General features: G+C 38.6%; 3 protein-coding genes across 3 annotated transcripts; all 3 read left to right on the top strand.

Moving 5' to 3' along the window:
* Window positions 1–770: 770 nt before the first annotated feature.
* On the top strand, window positions 771–1,730 carry LOC103110440 (olfactory receptor 5A1-like). The gene has a single exon (XM_016186601.1). It carries the CDS (start codon window positions 771–773, stop codon window positions 1,728–1,730), a length of 960 nt encoding a protein of 319 aa, XP_016042087.1.
* Window positions 1,731–7,228: 5,498 nt separating this feature from the next.
* LOC103110320 (olfactory receptor 5AN6-like) lies at window positions 7,229–8,164 on the top strand. The gene has a single exon (XM_007519494.2). It carries the CDS (start codon window positions 7,229–7,231, stop codon window positions 8,162–8,164), a length of 936 nt encoding a protein of 311 aa, XP_007519556.2.
* Window positions 8,165–12,723: 4,559 nt separating this feature from the next.
* Window positions 12,724–15,724, top strand: LOC103110438 (olfactory receptor 5A1-like). Its single transcript, XM_007519606.2, has 3 exons — window positions 12,724–12,772; window positions 14,223–14,350; window positions 14,762–15,724. Exons 1-3 carry the CDS (start codon window positions 12,724–12,726, stop codon window positions 15,722–15,724), a joined length of 1,140 nt encoding a protein of 379 aa, XP_007519668.2.
* The last annotated feature ends 1,721 nt before the right edge of the window (window positions 15,725–17,445 follow it).

The following is a 17,445-nucleotide window of genomic DNA, read 5'->3' as shown; positions in this document are numbered from 1 at the left end:
TTAAAATTAGTGTTGGTAGTGGTGTTGGGTGTAAATTTACTAATTAAGCCCACTAAAAAGTTATGCAGCTTTTGGTGCTGGGTGGTGTCACACCAGGTTGAGTGAATGCGTTATCATGCACAAGGACCTGTGTTCAAGCCCCTATTCCCCACTTACAGGGGGAAAGCTTCATGAATGGTGAAGTAGTATTGCAGCTGCTTTTCTGTTTCTCTCTCTCTATCCCCTTCCATCTCAATTTCCCTCTGTACAATGAAAGAAAATAAACTCTTAAAAATAACATGAAATTATATGACTTCCAAAATAGACTGCTAAAGAAAAAATTCAGTGAAGTTCTTTGTCAGAAAGAAGTATTCTTCTCTATAGTTGGGTATCAGCTGTCCCAAGAAACCATAAGGCTAGGAGCATATAACTTGGTATATTTACAGTTCTCAACATGTACAAATTTTAAAGGAAAAACATAATGTTAAGATGTTTTAATAAAACAAAATAGGATTTCTTATATTTTCAAATGTATTATAATTTAGTGAACTTAATAAAAATGATTTATGTATTAATTTAGCAATATAATTTTCTACGACCTTTTGTCCTCAAGGACAGAGTGCCAAAATTTACCCAAGGGGATTTTTCAGTTTATGTTTGTGATTATACAGGAATATTAAATTAATTCAACTTTTCTGATTTGTGTATATTTAATCAGTTTATTGACTGAAGAGTATCACTTTCCTTTTTTGAAAAAAAAAAATCACTTCTTGTTATCTTTTTCTCAGGAAATGATACCAAGGAGGCCCACAGAAGGGAACAGAAATCATACTTCCTTTGTGATGTTTGTTCTCCTTGGAATCTCAGATGAAAAAGACCTGCAACATATACTCTTTCTAATATTCCTAGCAATCTACCTAGTGACCCTGACCTGGAACCTGGGTCTGATCATCCTCATCAGGATGGACTCCCATCTGCACACACCAATGTACTTTTTTCTCAGTGTCTTGTCATCTATAGACATCTGCTTTACTTCTTCCATCAGCCCAAGGATGCTTTCAGACTTGTTCAAAGATGAAAAAAACATTTCCTTTGTTGCCTGTGCTACCCAGTATTTTGTTGCAGCTTGGATGGGTCAGGCTGAGTGCTGCCTGTTGGCTGCCATGGCCTATGACAGATATGTGGCTATTGGTCATCCACTGCAGTACTCATCCATCATGGTGCCTGGACTCTACAGGAAGATGGTTGCTGGAGTCCTTGGGACTGGTTTCCTTTGTAGCTTAGTTGAAAGTGTCAGTTGTTTTAACCTCTACTTCTGTGGGCCAAATGTCATTCAGCATTTCTTCTGTAACATCTCTGAGATTATTGTTTTGTCTTGCTCTAATACCTTTATTAGTCAAATGATTCTTTCTTTGACATCTATGTTTGTTGGATTTGGTTCTTTGTTTATTATCCTGTCATCTTATAGTTTCATTGGAGCTTCCATCTTGAAAATATCCTCGGCTAAAGGGAGTGCCAAGGCCTTCAGTACCTGTGCCTCCCACCTGGCAGCTGTGACTGTCCTCTATGGCACAGCTCTCCCTGTGTACATGCATCCTAGCTCCAGACACCCTGAGCAGCAGAACAAGGTGCTGTCAGTGTTCTATATTATAGTCATACCCATGCTAAACCCTCTTATCTACAGTCTGAGGAACAAGGAAATCAAAGGAGCTCTCAAGAGGGTGATAAGGACAACACATTTACCTCAGTAGGATTGTAGGAATTATATCTGGTAATGTTAATTGAGATTAAAAAAAAAAAACAACAAATGTAGGCAACAATAACAAAAATTTCCATAGAGATTATGATGTTGAAAGGAAAATATTGGTAGTAATATGTAAGCAGTCTTTTGTAGGTCTTAGTAGTAGCGAGATAGAGGGAATTAAAAGTTTGGGTCCTTGACTTACTTTAGAGTTGTGTTTCAATAATGTATTTGCTTTTAAAACACTCGATTTTCATTGATCAGGAACTTTATGTGGTTATTTAAGTTTCTGAGTTTTTTAGCAGCACACCACAAATTATCAGTAAAGATGTAGGACTACTTACCACTATTAAGTTGATACCCTTCACCACTTGACCTTACCACCACCACCGTCGGAGGGGAACTGTACAGCCACCAGGTTGTCATAGTCTGAGAATTACATTTGTTGGGTTTTACATATTTTTCTTCAATTTTTATTTATAAAATGGAAAAACTGACAAGGCTATAGGATAAGAGGGATACAATTCCACACAATTCCCACCACCAGAACTCCATATCCCATTCCATCCCTTGAAAACTTTCTTATTCTTTATCCCTCTGGGAATATGGACCCAGGATCCTTATAGGTCTGGCTTCTGGAATTGCTTCTTCACTGCATATGGGTATTGGCATGTTGATCCATACCCCCAGCCTATTTCTATCTTTCCCTAGTGGGACAAGACTCCAGAGAGTTGGGATTCCAGGTACATTGGTGAGGTTGTCTGCCTGGGGAAGTCAGGTTGGCGTCATGGTAACATCTGCAACTTGGTTCCTGGAAAAGCATTAAGATATAAAGAAGAACAAACTGTTAAATAATCAGGAACCTAATGGTAAGAAAAGAGCAGATGAGATTTGGGTGTCTCCATTTTGGAAAAAACTAGCAGGTCTATTTTAGGTATATTCCAAAGGGCCTATGACTTTACTAATTTTTGCCTGAGTCTGACAGCTACGTGCAGGGCTAAAGGTACTGTCTGGGGAGATGGTGCCAGGGTTAGAAATAGGACTAGAAAGCTGGATCAGGGAAAAGAGTACCTCCTAAATATGGGAAAAGTATATAAATATTGTTAACTATAACAAAATTACATTTGATCTGGGGCCCATAGTCAGCACAGGAGCCTGTGTAACCTCTGCATCCTTTTAGGTCTGAGCTTGCATTCTGTGGTCATGGCTAGGAATGTTCCAGGCTGCACTAATTTCAGGACCCATCTTCCTCGGGTGGTAGGTAGAGTATGTTGTCCAACATCCCTTCAGATAATGGAACATTGATTTGGGATTTTTAAAAAAAACTGATACTACAAAAAACTGACCATATAAATTCTTTACTAGATCAGAATTGGAAATGTGTTTGCTGGTGGTGAAAGAGGGGATGGTGTGTCCTACCCCACAGATTGTTGAGGAGGTGAAAATTACAACACTTGAGACAACGGTGTTGTAAAAACAATATTTGCTAAATTAGTACAGAAACTCTGTAAAGAATACTTAATAAAGCCACCATCCTGACAAACTGTCTTGGGTAAAGGTGTGTGTGTGTGTGTGTGTGTGTGTGTGTGTGTGTGTACACATGCATGTAAGCACAATACAATAAAGCAACACTGATGTTTTTCTTTTGGAAGGGGAAATTCATATTGTACACTAGTCAGCAGTGTGTGTCCACATCCCATATCCCTTGCTTATTTATGCTTTTGGCAGTAAAGATCTCATCACAATTTCTTTTTTATATTTTATGATTATTTTTCACTGTTTTTTTAAAATTACCATTTCAAAAACATTTTATATGAATGAGTTTTGTCAAGTCATAACCAACTTTTAAATACTTCTGCTATGGATCTCTTACGATGTTTAGTTTGATATTATATTCCTGAGATTTCATTCATATCTTGATATTATGTATATAAATGCATGCTTGCCATTTTTTTAATGTTTTCTGTTGTGGTGAACCATGTCTCATAGAACATTAGGAAGGCCTGTTTTTTTCTCTGTCAATTTAACATGTGAACTTGTATCAAGTATTAAAATATTACCAGGGAGTCCCATGGTTTAGTCAATGTTTCCTTTTTATAAATAAAAAATTAAAAAAAAAAGAAGAGCTCTTCACATGGTCATGACTGTGAAGAGGCAGGATCACTGGGAAACATCTTGGGCTGTTGATCACACAAACGATTCGGAATACATTTATTCACAGTGATCTACTGAAAACATAAACCATTGTGAAAAAAAAGAAGAATATAGTATAGTCATATGGTAAACAATTATTATTACTGGAAGGTTAATGGTTGACTGTACAGTTCTTGGCACATGGGTACAATTTCCCATATCTCTATGACAGATGTTTGCAAAATACTCTCACCTCCATTGTCATCATCCTGTTCAAGGACCTGGAAGCCCCCCTCCCACTATTCATCTCTCTGAGCTTCTTCCCCTGAGTCCTTTGGCTTCGTGCATCAAACCTGTCCAAGTTCCATTTTGTGTGTGTTTTGAGGAGACTGAATATGATTTGTCTATTCAAAGTTCTGTAAAAGTCTTTACCCAGCTCATTTCCTTCCTGATCTCAGCTCTTCCACATATAATTGCATCTGCCCTTCTGTTCTTCTCCTCTCTTACACTTTTTCTGCTTTAAAACCAAACAGTTGAAACCATGGGAAATAACAAGAGTATTTTTTTTTCTTCTTCTTACAATAAAGATTTTTTAAAAAATATATTTTAAATTTATTTTTTATTTAAGAAAGGATAAATTAACAAAACCATAGGGTAGGAGGGGTACAACTCCACACAATTCCCACCACCCAATCTCCATACCCCATCTCCTCCCCTGAAAGCTTTCCAAGTCTCTATTCCTCTGGGAGCATGGACCCAGGGTCGTTGTGGGTTGCAGAAGGTGGAAGGTCTGGCTTTTGTAATTGCTTCCCCCCTGAACATGGGCATTGACTGGTTGGTCCATACTCCCAATCTGCCTCTCTCTTTCCCTAGTAGGGCGGGTCTCTGGGGAAGCGGATCTCCAGGACTCATTGGTGGGGTTGTCAGTCCAGGGAAGCCTGGCCGGCCTCCTGATGGCATCTGGCACCTGGTGGCTGAAAAGAGAGTTAACATACAAAGCCAAACAAATTGTTGAGCAATCATGGACTTTGACCATGATCATCCAGGAAGTCCTGTCTAAAGGTGTGGAATTAGAGAAAAAGAGAACAGGAGAAGTCTGAGACACATCTAACGAAGGAACTTTGACTTAGTGATGCTGAAGGTTTACTACCTTCTGACACTTTTCCCTGATAGATATCATTGCTGGTTGGTCTATGTTTGCACCCCATTTAATATATGTTATAAGTATCACAGTTGGATGCAATCAATCTCTATTTCCTCTTTCAAAAGTGAAAGGAATATGTCTTGACATAATAACATCTCAAGAGAATTCACAGTGCAGGAAGATCTTCCAGTCTAAACTAGGGGCTAATTAACAGATTTAGTCTTTATACCCAATAGAGTGGTGACATACAGAATATACAGCTATAATTGCTCCTTCTTTGTTGTGGTTTGATACTCTACTTTCTTAGCTTTGAAAAGACAGGCTCCAAGGCATTTAAGCCCTCTTCTTCTATAGCCAGGAAATTTCTGTATGAGTCAAACTGCTAGCAGAACACTGTATGTTCACTTCAGAGTCCGGAAGGAGTGGGATACTCCCAGAAACCTGCTGTGAACAATCTGTTTGCCATTTCTGAATTTCTGGTGCACCACAGAGTAAAACTTTTCAGAATACTTAGGTGAGTCACTGGGGACTAAAATTGTAAGGAATGGGAAGGATCTAGAATTCAGAAAGTCAAAGATATGCAAATAGCCCAGTACCTAACTCCTTGAAGAAACATTGCATAGAGGGCCTTCTTCTCAGGCATACTTTCTAGTTTGAATATGAATCAAACGTCATTATCTTCATAGATGACAACTGTAAATGAAGAAGGCCTGAGAACTCTTACAACTCAGGAATCTCCCTAGAGTCATGAAATTGACCAAGTCATATCTGTTATTCAAGTATTTGTTCAGATTCTTCCCACCAACCCATTACATAACTCATGTAATTCTCAGTCAGAGAATCAGAAAGAAAGAATTGTCTACCACAATTCACTGGAGATGAATTGCATACCGGTTCTCAAGATTTAAATTACACTGACTGCAGCATCCTTAATTTGCAACAGGGATCAGTATGATTCAAAAATGTCTTCAAGAATATGCCTGAAAAATACAATATTTAAATCCAGAAAGAGATATTATATTTCCCTAGTTCTCATTTTTGTAAATTTTTTATTGATAAGAAAGGCAATATGATATTTTAGAGGTAGCCGAGGAGACTGTTAGTATATAAAGCTCCAGAGTTGTATGAACTAGGTCCTGAGTTAAATACCTGACATCATACAGGCCCATAACACATGCCAGAGTGATGCTCTGGTTTTCTTTCTTTCAACAAATTCAGACAGACAACCTCACCAAAGTGTCCTGGAGCTCCACTTCCCCAGAGCCCTTCCCCACTACAGAAAGACACACACTGGGAGTATGGATCGAAATGTCAACGTCCATGTTCAGCAAGGAAGCAATTACAGAAGCCAGACCTTCCCACCTTCTGCATCCCACAATGACCTTCGGTCCATACTCCCAGAGGGTTAAAGAATAGGAAAACTATCAGGGGAGGGCAGGGGATACAGAGTTCTGGTGGTGGGAATTGTGTGGTTGTACTCCTCTTATCCCATGGCTTACTCAATATTTCCTTTCTATAAATACAAAATTTTAAAAAAAGTTATTTTGGGAGTTAATGTACTAATAGCACCCATCTGTTCTTTTTTTTTTAAAAAAACTTTATTATCTTTATTTATTGGGTAGAGACAGCCAGAAATCAAGAGGGAAGGGTGACATAGGGCCAGAGACTGAGAGACACCAACAGCTCTGCTTCACCACTCGGGAAACTTTCCTCCTGCAAGTGGAGACCAGGGACTTGAACCTGAGTCCTTGTGCACTGTAATGTGTGTGCTCAGGTGCACCACTACCACCTGGCCCCTGCATTTACCCTATTTGTCTCCAACAAGAGTATGACTATTCTTTTTTTAAAAATTTCTTTATTGCAGGATTAATGGTTTACAGTTGACAGTAAAATACAATAGTTTGTACATGTGTAACATTTCCCGGTTTTCTACATAACAATACAGTCCCCCTAGGTCCTCCTCTGCCATCATGTTCCAGGACCCGAACACTCTCCCCACCTCAGAGTCTTTTACCTTGTTGCAATACACCAACTCCAGCCCAAGTTCTGCTTAGTGTTTTCCCTTCTCATCTAGTACAACAATTCTTATTCAAGTACAGATAAGTGTTGTGATGCTATATCAAATCAATATTGGTGACTTAAGATTATTATATTACATGATAAAATGAAATGAATATGTAAACATTTTGTTTCTCATCTTTTTTTCTTAGCAGACATCAACAGCCAAGACTATGGGAAGAAATTACACATCTGCGACCATGTTTGTTCTTCTAGGACTCACAGATCAAAAAGATCTGAAGTTATTTCTCTTTCCAGTCTTCCTAGGAATCTACCTTGTAACCCTCATGTGGAATATGGGTCTTATCATTCTTATCAGGATGGACTCTCACCTTCACACACCTATGTACTTCTTTCTCAGTTTCCTCTCATCTATAGACATCTGGTATACTACTTCTATCTGCCCAAGGATGCTTTCAGATTTCTTCAGAGATGAAAAACGGATTTCCATAATTGCCTGTGCTACTCAGTATGTTATTTCGTGCTGGATGGCTATGTCTGAGTCATGCCTTTTGGCTGTCATGGCCTATGACAGATATGTGGCTATTCGGAGTCCTCTACAGTACTCTACCATTATGGTGCCTGCTCTCTGTTGGCAGATGGTTGGTGGGGCTCTTGGGACTGGTTTCCTTGGTAGCTTAGCCCAAACTGTACCTTGCTTTAATCTTGACTACTGTGGGTCAAATATCATTCAACATTTCTTCTGCAATTTACCTCAGATTATTGTCTTGTCTTGCTCCGATCCTTTCATCACCCAAACAATTACGTTTCTAGAAGCTATTTTTGTTGGGTTTGGTTCTTTACTTCTTATCCTATTATCTTATGGTTTCATAGCATCTTTCATTCTAAAAATGTCATCAATCAAAGGTAGTTTCAAGGCCTTTAATACCTGTGCCTCCCACTTGGCAGTTGTGATACTCTTCTATGGCACAGCTCTCTCTGTATATGTGCACCCTAATTCTAAAAACTCTAAGAAGCAGGACAAGTTATTGTCAGTGTTCTATGTTATCTTCATTCCCATGTTAAATCCTTTGATCTATAGTCTGAGGAACAAAGAGATCAAAGATGCCTTCAAGAGGATAATGAAGAGAGTAACCCATATAGTTTAGTCAAAACAATATTTGGAAAGAACTGTGAATGCTATAATATAGATGAATGTAAAAATTTGTAAGTGTCCTTTTGTAGGTCACATGAATAGCTAGGTAAAGAAAAATGAACACCTGGTTTCCTTGATTCCTGGTGTCATTATACAGAACTGTGTGACCAAGTGATTTGTCTGGTGTGGGTCACTCTGAATCCCCCGCCTGCTATGCAGTTTATGAGGGTCTATAATTTAGGGACAACTTGTCTGTGAGGTTCTCTCATCCATATACTAACCAGGCCTGACCCTGCTTAGCTTCTGAGATCAGAGGAGATGGGGTATGCAGAGTGGTATGGCTGTAGATTGAAGTTCTAAAAGTAGGTCAACTGAGCAGAGGACCTTACCAATGTGTCTTGGAACTCTGCCTCTCCAGAGCCCTAGCCCTTCTCTGAGGCTTGTGGAGCTAACAGTTACCTGCCTGGTGATAATTGATTTGTGAAAGGAAATACCAGGGGCAAAGCAGATAGTATTTAAAAGATAGTATTTTATTCATACAGATGAGTAAAGATAGTTTATTTTTTCCAGAATGGAGATGCTAATTAAAAAAAAAGACCAAACTTACCGGGGCCGGGTGGTGGCGCACCTGGATGAGAGCACATGTTAGAATGCGCAAGGACCCAGGTTCAAGCCCCCGGTCCCCACCTGCAGGAGGAAAGCTTTAGGAGTGGTGAAGCAGTGCTGCAGGTGTATCTCTGTCTCTCTCCCTCCCTATCACCCCCTCCTTCCCTCTTGATTTCTGGCTGTCTCTAATAAATAAATAAATGTAATAACAAACCATCTTTCTTATAAGTGAAAACACACTTAATTTTCTTAATTCTTGAAATTGGCTATTAACTCTTTCCCAGAACTCTTCTAACCCCTCTGAGAGCTCCTGTCTCATATGGTAAGTAGAAAAAGTGAAATCACAGTTTCAGGACTAAAAGACAATTTCTTTTTGTGTCTTGTGATCCAGAGCAAGACTAATTTTCTTGTACTTAAAAAAAAAAGAGGGAGTCGGGAGGTAGCGTAGTGGTTAACCGCACGTGGCGCAAAGCGCAAGGACTGGCAGAAGGATCCCGTTTTGAGCCTCCGGCTCCCCACATGCAGGGGAGTCACTTCACAGGCGGTGAAGCAGGTCTGCAGGTGTCTGTCTTTCTCTCCCTCTCTCTGTATTCCCCTCCTCTCTCCATTTCTCTCTGTCCTATCCAACAACAATAATAACTACAACAACAATAAATGCACACTATGTAGATATGCAACTGTCCTCCATGTCTAATTTTTACAAGGGGTAAGTAAACCTGTTCCGAATGATGTAAATATGCACACTATGTAGACAGATATTTTTTCAGCCTGCAATGGAGACTGGAAACCCTTTTTACACCTTTGACTAGTATTTAGCATGAGAGAACATGGTAAGTCACATTTTCAAGTGAGAAAGGTTAAGAGTCCATGTCTCATAAAGAGGTAAATGATAGAATTTAGCAATTAAAATAAATAACCAAAGTATTTAGTTAAAACAAACAGAATTACTTTTAGGCTAATAGTAACTAAGCATACTTTTATTCCTTTAAACCAAGTAGCTGGACCCACAGGACAGAATCTCATGTCTCTTCTTCTATACCCAAAGGCTCTGTAGGTCTCTTTGTACAGGAACCATCTGAAGACTTCCACCTAAATGACAAATAACTTGTTCAGTGGTGGTGAGCCTGTTTTGTAGACCCCTACATGGTGAGGTGAGAAATCTTACCCATGTGTCAACAAATATACTGTAAACCATAACCCTCCAAATAAAGTGAATGAGAGAAAGAGCTGAGAGAGCTAAGCCTTTTTTTACATTTTTATTTTGGATAGAAAAAAAAGGAGAAGTTGAGAAGGAAGGAAGGAAGAGAAAGAGAGAGAGAGAGAGAAAGAGAGAAAGGAGAGAGAGACTTGCAATACTGCTTGACCACTTATGAAGTTTTCCCTTTGCAGGTTGGAAGGCGGGGGGTGTTGAACCCAGGTCCTTACACACTGTGCTGTGTGCCACCACCAAGCCCCCTACCTAAACTTCTCTTGAAGTCTGAATTGTAGGGAATTCTCCAATCTCTGGTGCTGTTTCCAGACAGATGTCCCTAATGATTTCTTCTCTGCTGGAGTAACCTGTTTATATTTTCTGGGTAAAACTGTCAGACTTAATTTCTATAAGAAATTCATAGTTCTTAGCTGAGAAAGTTGTGGTATATACACAATGGAATAATACTCAGCTATTAAAAATGGTGACTTCACCGTTTTCAGCCTATCTTGGATGGACCTTGAAAAATTCGTGTTAAGTAAAATAAGTCAGAAACAGAAGGATGAATATGGGATGACCTCACTCTCAGGCAGAAGTTGAAAAACAAGATCAGAAGAGAAAACACAAGTAGAACCTGAACTGGAATTGGCGTATGGATGACAGAGGGACTAGTGGGGGTTGTATATGTTGTTATATGGAAAACTGGGAAATGTTATGCATGTACAAACTACTGTATTTACTGTCAAATGTAAAACATTAATTCTCCAATAAAGAAATTAAAAAAAGAAATTCATAGTTCTTTCCTGGATAAGCAGCAGATTCTATGATAATGAAATGTCTCAAAAGATTAATACCATGAAGGGAGACTTTGGAGTTTAATTAAGGAGCCCAATTAGCATAGAATTGGTCTCCTTCTCCCACCCAAGAGGGAGGTTATTTTCAGCTCTGCAGATTTAATTGTTCCTTTGTTGCTAGCTGTATTTCCAAGTTCTTTCAGATGTTTTAGAAAATGGTCATGTTTTAGAAAATGGCCAAGCACATTTAAAGTCCTTCTCAACTACAATTGGTTCATTTCTGCAGGACACAACTTCATGCGCTTCAAACAAAAGATTATGCACTCGTTTCAGAATACTGATGGAATGGAAGACTCTCCGAGGCTCAGCACTGGAATATCTACTGGCCATTCCTGAAGGCTGGATACACCACAGAGTAGAAAGGATCAGAAGAGAGCATCAAGTTTTCCAAAACCTTTAGGTGAGTCATTAGGGATTCTGTTCTGAGGAGCTTTGAGGGACTAGGACCCAAGAAGACTTTCAAATATGTCCAATATGCTTTATGAAACTATCCTCCATGTCTAATTTTTACAAGGGGTAAGTAAACCTGTTCCAAATGATGTAAATATGCACACTATGTAGATATGCAACTGTCCTCCATGTCTAATTTTTACAAGGGGTAAGTAAACCTGTTCCGAATGATGTAAATATGCACACTATGTAGACATATTTTTTCAGCCTACAATGGAGACTGGAAACCCTTTTACACCTTTGACTAGTATTTAGCATGAGAGAACATGGTAAGTCAGCCTCTACATTTTCAAGTGAGAAAGGTTAAGAGTCCATGTCTCATAAAGAGGTAAATGATAGAATTTAGCAATTAAAATAAATAACCAAAGTATTTAGTTAAAAGCAAACAGTTAAATAATTACAATACCAGAGAATTTATTAAAACACATGAAGCATACTATATAGACTGATGAAAGTTAAGCTTCCTAATACTAGTTACTGCATATGGGGCAAAAATTGCAAATTAATGACTTTGGGATTGTAGAGGAAGCATCCAGTGATAAACTGGCAATACTAAAATATTCACAAGAGTTTTAGTTGGATAGGTGTTTCAGATAATATGTATTCAAATGTATAGTCTATTTATACATAGATTTTATATGTTCAAAAAGATAATGCTAACTGAACTGGAAAAAAACACTTCTTTTTTCTCATCTTCATGAGAACATACAAGCACTGACACAAAAAATAGTTTTTTTGCTTAGTTACTATTAGCCTAAAAGTAATTCTTGTATATTCTGGACTGTCTCTGATTAAAAGCACATGGAGAAAAAAAAAATCTAAAATTGTGTCCCAGTTTCCTTTTCTTTTCCAAAACCACTATCTAAACCTCCTAAGTGGTACTTGAATTCACATCATTAACCTTAGTAGGAAGAGTACATACTAGGAACAATAATAAAGTCAGGATGATTGGGAATACAGTGTAAACCCATATGTAAAAACAGAAAATGGTGACTTTCTTTTAAGGGAAGCTAGAGAGGTTGAAAGAGAGACACCTGCTGACCTGCATACTGCTTGTGAAGAATCCCTCCTGCAGGTCCCCACCTGGGGGCTCGAACTAGGGTCCTTGCTTTTGGTAATAAGTGCACCAAATAGTGACTTTTTTGGGGGGGGATCTAAAGATTTGAGTTGGGGTTAAAGTTCCAAAGATCAACAGATCTTGGGGAGATAGCATAAAAGTTATGCAAAGGTTTTCATGCCTAAATCTCCAATCTGTATTTAAGCCCTATCACCAACATAGGCCAGAGCTGGGCAGTGCTCTGGAAAAGAAGGAGGAGGAGGAGGAGAAGGAGGAGAAGGAGAAGAAGAAGAAGAAGAGGAGGAGGAAGAAGAAGAAGAAAGGGAAAGAAAAATATATCTATGCTGTTGCCAAAAATATTATAAATAAACAAAAAGATAATATTCACATTTCTGTAAGGTTTTGACTTGGTCGCCATGACCAGGAGAGGTTATGGGGTTCAGCATGACTCAGAAACTTCTTCAAGTATATAGTTGATATTAGTCATGCCTAAAAAAATTCTTAACTTTCTAAAGCATATAGAGATATTAATATTTTCCTAATTTGTCATTTTAAAGTTCCCATATGTTTTCAAAAGTGTGGAGTAGTCAAATATATAATCAAGATATTTGAGTGGGACTAGGTGGTGGCACACCTGGTTAAGTGCACACACTACAGTATGCAAGGACTCAGGTTCAAATTCTTGGTCCCCACCTGCAGGGGGAAAGCTTCATGAGTGATGAAGCAGGGTTACAGGTGTCTCTCTGTGTCTTTCCCTCTCTATCTTCCCTTCCCCTCTCAGTTTCTCTCTGCTATAAATAAATAAATAAATAAATAAATAAATAAATAAAACTTCAAAAAATATTTGGGGGGTCAGGTTCATTCTGTAGAGTGCATATGCTGTCATGCTCAGAGACCTGGGTTCAAGGTGAGAAACCTAGTAGGCAACAGAACTGTGCCATATATGTCTCTTCTCTCTATCTTTCTCCCTCTCTATCTCTTTCTGGCTATCACTCTCTATCAAATAAAATGGCTGCCAGGAGCACTGAGCAACACCCCCCCCCCCACCGCCAGTGATGAATGTAGTGAAAAAAGGGAGAAAGAAGGAAAGAAACAAAGGAAGGAAGGAAAGAAGGAAGAAAGGAAGAAAGAAAGAAAGAAATAAAGGAAGGAAAGAAAGAAGGAAGAAAAAAGGAAGAAAGGAAGGTATTTTAAGGGTTGCCTGACAGCTTGGGGTGTGTGGAGTTCAAGGCTTGCATGCATAGTGTCCTCAGTTTGATCCCTGGAACCAAATATTCCATACTGCTCTTCTGGTTGCTGGTTTCCTCTTCCTAATAAGTAAATCATTTTAAAAGAATATTTTGGTTCAGGGAATAATTATCTGTGGGGCTAAGTGTAAGCTTGGTAGAGCTTAGGGAAAATTCCCCCCATCCTTGGATGGAGGTCTGGGAAAGACACCTCCTTGTTAGCCTCTCTCGCCAAGACTCTCCCTTTCCAGACTCTCAAGCCCACAGAGATCTCACTGCCTCTCCCCAGTAACTGCAGGCCTGCCTTAAGGTTCATTTACTCAAAGTTCAGCTCACCTTCTGATCACAGAGGAGAACACAACTTATCACACACTCCATCATACACCTCAAACCCCAGACAAGAGAAATTCCAAACTCTATGGCCTTTGATATCCATCTTCTCTCTGTCTCACCCTACTGGTTTAACCCCTATGTTTCTTTCAAATACCTTTGGATAATTAAGTTGCTTGCATCATGGAGAATAATTGTCTTGTATTGTATAAATTCCTGTCATACCAGCCTCCTACCATAGGGGCAAGCTGACCTTTAAGAAACCTGTAATTTTTGATATATTTGAAATATGTTCTTTGTTTGGTTCTTTAAACCTATGCCTAACTGCCAGTAAAGGAGAGTGTCCCAATTCTCCCCAGTGTCTCTTGCCTATATCGCATCATCTCTTGAACGAGCGAAGGAGAACCGGTCGTTTGCCTTCCATGCTGGTAATCACCTTCACAGGAATGCCAGCAGTTATCCTGCAGAGGATTTCCAGGCTGGTCAAGTACAAATAGGTCACATACAAAGTACACTGCTTTATCATGTGCAAAATCCAAGTCTCTCTCTCTCTCATCTCTCTGTCATATATATAAAGCTTCTATGCCATAGGTTCTCATGTCCAAGGCTGAATCACCAGCACCACCTTAAGCCAGAGATGAGCATTGTTCTTACTGAAAAAAAAAAAAAGAAAATTTTAGGAGATAATGGTTCCCATTTGTGGTATTTCCCATTTGTGGTATTTGTCATCAACAAAAGAGTAGCCATATATTTCAAGAAGACTTTCAGTTAAGTTTGAGATTTTATGTGAAATAAGTAGCTAAACCAAACACTGATGTCTTAAAGTTACTTACTCAGTTGCATGACTGAAAAAAATGAATAATCAAATGATAACTGTTTATTATCTATTTATCTGCAGACAGAATCAGTCAGGGCCATGGGAAGAAATCACACGTCTGTGACCTTGTTTATTCTCCTGGGACTCACAGATGAAAAAGATCTGCAACTCATCCTCTTTCCAATTTTCCTTGTTGTCTACCTCGTGACTCTAGTTTGGAACCTGACTATTATCACCCTCATCAGGATGGACTCTCACCTGCACACACCCATGTACTTTTTCCTTAGTTTTCTGTCATTTACAGACATCTGCTATACAACTTCTGTCAGTCCAAGAATGCTTTCAGACTTCTTCAGAGATGAAAAAACAATTTCCATCACTGCTTGTGCCACCCAGTACTTTGTTGGATGCTGGATGTGTTTGTCTGAGTGTGGACTTTTGACTGCCATGGCCTATGACAGATATGTGGCTATTGGGAGTCCTCTGCATTACTCAGCCATCATGGCGCCTGCCCTCTGTCAGAAAATGGTTGCTGCTGTTATTGGAACTGGCTTCCTTGGTAGCTTAGTCCAAACTATCCTTTGCTTTAATCTTGACTATTGTGGATCAAATGTCATTCAACATTTCTTCTGTGATTTACCCCAGATTATTGTCTTGTCTTGCTCCAATCCCTTTATCACCCAAATGATTGTTTTTCTGGTAGCTACTTTTGTTGGCTTTGGTTCCTTATTTCTTATCATTTTATCTTATGGTTTCATTGCATCTTTCATCTTGAAAATATCTTCACTCAAAGGTAGTGCCAAGGCCTTTAATACTTGTACCTCCCACCTGGCAGTTGTGACACTCTTCTTTGGCACAGCTCTCTCTGTGTACATGCGTCCTAATTCCAACCACTCCAAGAAACAAGACAAAATCTTGTTAGTGCTCTATGCTATCATCATTCCCATGTTAAACCCTCTGATCTATAGTCTCAGGAACAAAGAGATAAAAGATGCTTTCAAGAGGGCAGTGAAGAGAACAACACAAATAACCCAGTCAGAATAACAGCTGGGCAAAGATTACTCACACTAAAATAAAGACAAGCAGAGGGTAGATAACATAATGGTTATGCAAACAGACTCTCATGCCTGAGGATCCAACATCCCAGGTTCAATCCCCTGCACCACCATAAACCAGAACTGAACAGTGTTCTGGTAAAACAGAAAAAAAATTAAAAAATAAAGACAAATATAATAATTCTAAGTGACTTTTCATATCTCACAAGAATACCTATCTGCAGAAAAGTGGAAACCTGCTTCCCTTGACTCTTAGAATACTTAACTACATGATAAAGTGATTTGTCTGAGACAAGTCTCACCAATATTAATTAATTTTAACATCGTATTTCCAAGAGTGCACTCAGGTGGATAAAACTCATGCTTTGAGTAAAATTATATGCAAATAAATGTCAAGAACATTAGGAACCTCACAAACTTGTTTTCTAATTTCTTCATTATTCTCTTGATATTTAATTACTATGCATTCATTTATACATCTGGAAAACAAAATAAAATAATGTGTAAACTAAGTGAAATGGGAAAGATGATTTTACTTTAAATTGTTTAGTTTTGGTAGGTAAATAATGGCTTACCAGAAATTTATTAAAGTTAATGTCCAGTGAATATAATTTCTTATAGTTCCATGATCAGCACCTACATAAGACTTCTAAAACCAGCTTATATCCTTCTTACTGGGTCCTCAGTGTCCAATCAACCCCCTCCCCAACTGTTCCATGGATATTGAACTTGCTACAACAGACTATGTCTAATCCAAGTTTCACCTTGTATTTTTTCCTTTTGCTTTTGATTGTTAGTGGTTTACAGTAAATACTATTGTTAGTACATGTGTAAAATTTCTGTTTTCTGCTAAATACTCTCACTCCAGCCTAGATCCTTCTCCACCATCTTGTACTAAGACCGGAAAGCCCTCTTTTCCCCCAATGCCCTTTACTCTGGTGCAATATACCAAATATACCAGTTCAAGTTCTGCTTTGTGTTTCCCTTTCTGTTCTTATTTCTCAACTTCTGTCCATGACTAGGTTCATCCCATATTCATTCTTCTCTTTCTGGTTTACTTCACTTAACATGTTTCCTTCAAGCTCCATCCAAGACGAGGTGAAGGTGAAGTTATCATTCCTAATAGCTGAGTAGTATACCATTATGTATTTAGACCATGACTTTCTCAGCCACTCTTCTGTTGTTGGACACCTAGGTTACTTCCAGGTTTTTTGTTTGTTTGTTTGTTTTTTGCTATTACAGATTGTGCTGCTTGCCGTATTTTGAAGTTCCACTTACTAGTGAGATCATCTTGTATTCATCTTTCTTCTTTTGACTTCCCTTACTTCATAGGACTCCTACAATGTCTACCCAAGATATAACTAAAGAGATTTCATCACTAATTACAGCTGAGTGTTATTACATTGTGCACCAATACTACTGTATTTAACTATTCATCTGCTGTTAAACAAGTGAGTTGCTTCCATGTTTGGGCTACTACAGTTTTTTGTTGTTTTTTTTTTCAGGTGTGTGAAGTGCAAACTTCTTAAATTAGGGGCAGAGTAATGGGTATCTTTTCTTTAGAAAACTTCAGTTATTTTCAGTTCTTTGGCCTGCTTTTTTATTAGGTTATTTTTAATTTCATTTGTAGATTTGTATCCTTTCTGTATAGTGTTTGACATTAGTCACTTATCAGATGTGTGATGTGCAGCTATCTTCTCCCATTTACTG

This window comes from Erinaceus europaeus, chromosome 17, assembly GCF_950295315.1.
Source record: "Erinaceus europaeus chromosome 17, mEriEur2.1, whole genome shotgun sequence".
Lineage (NCBI taxonomy): Eukaryota > Metazoa > Chordata > Mammalia > Eulipotyphla > Erinaceidae > Erinaceus > Erinaceus europaeus.
The sequence above is the reverse complement of the archived record's forward strand: the minus strand, read 5'-3'. Positions and strand labels throughout refer to the sequence as shown.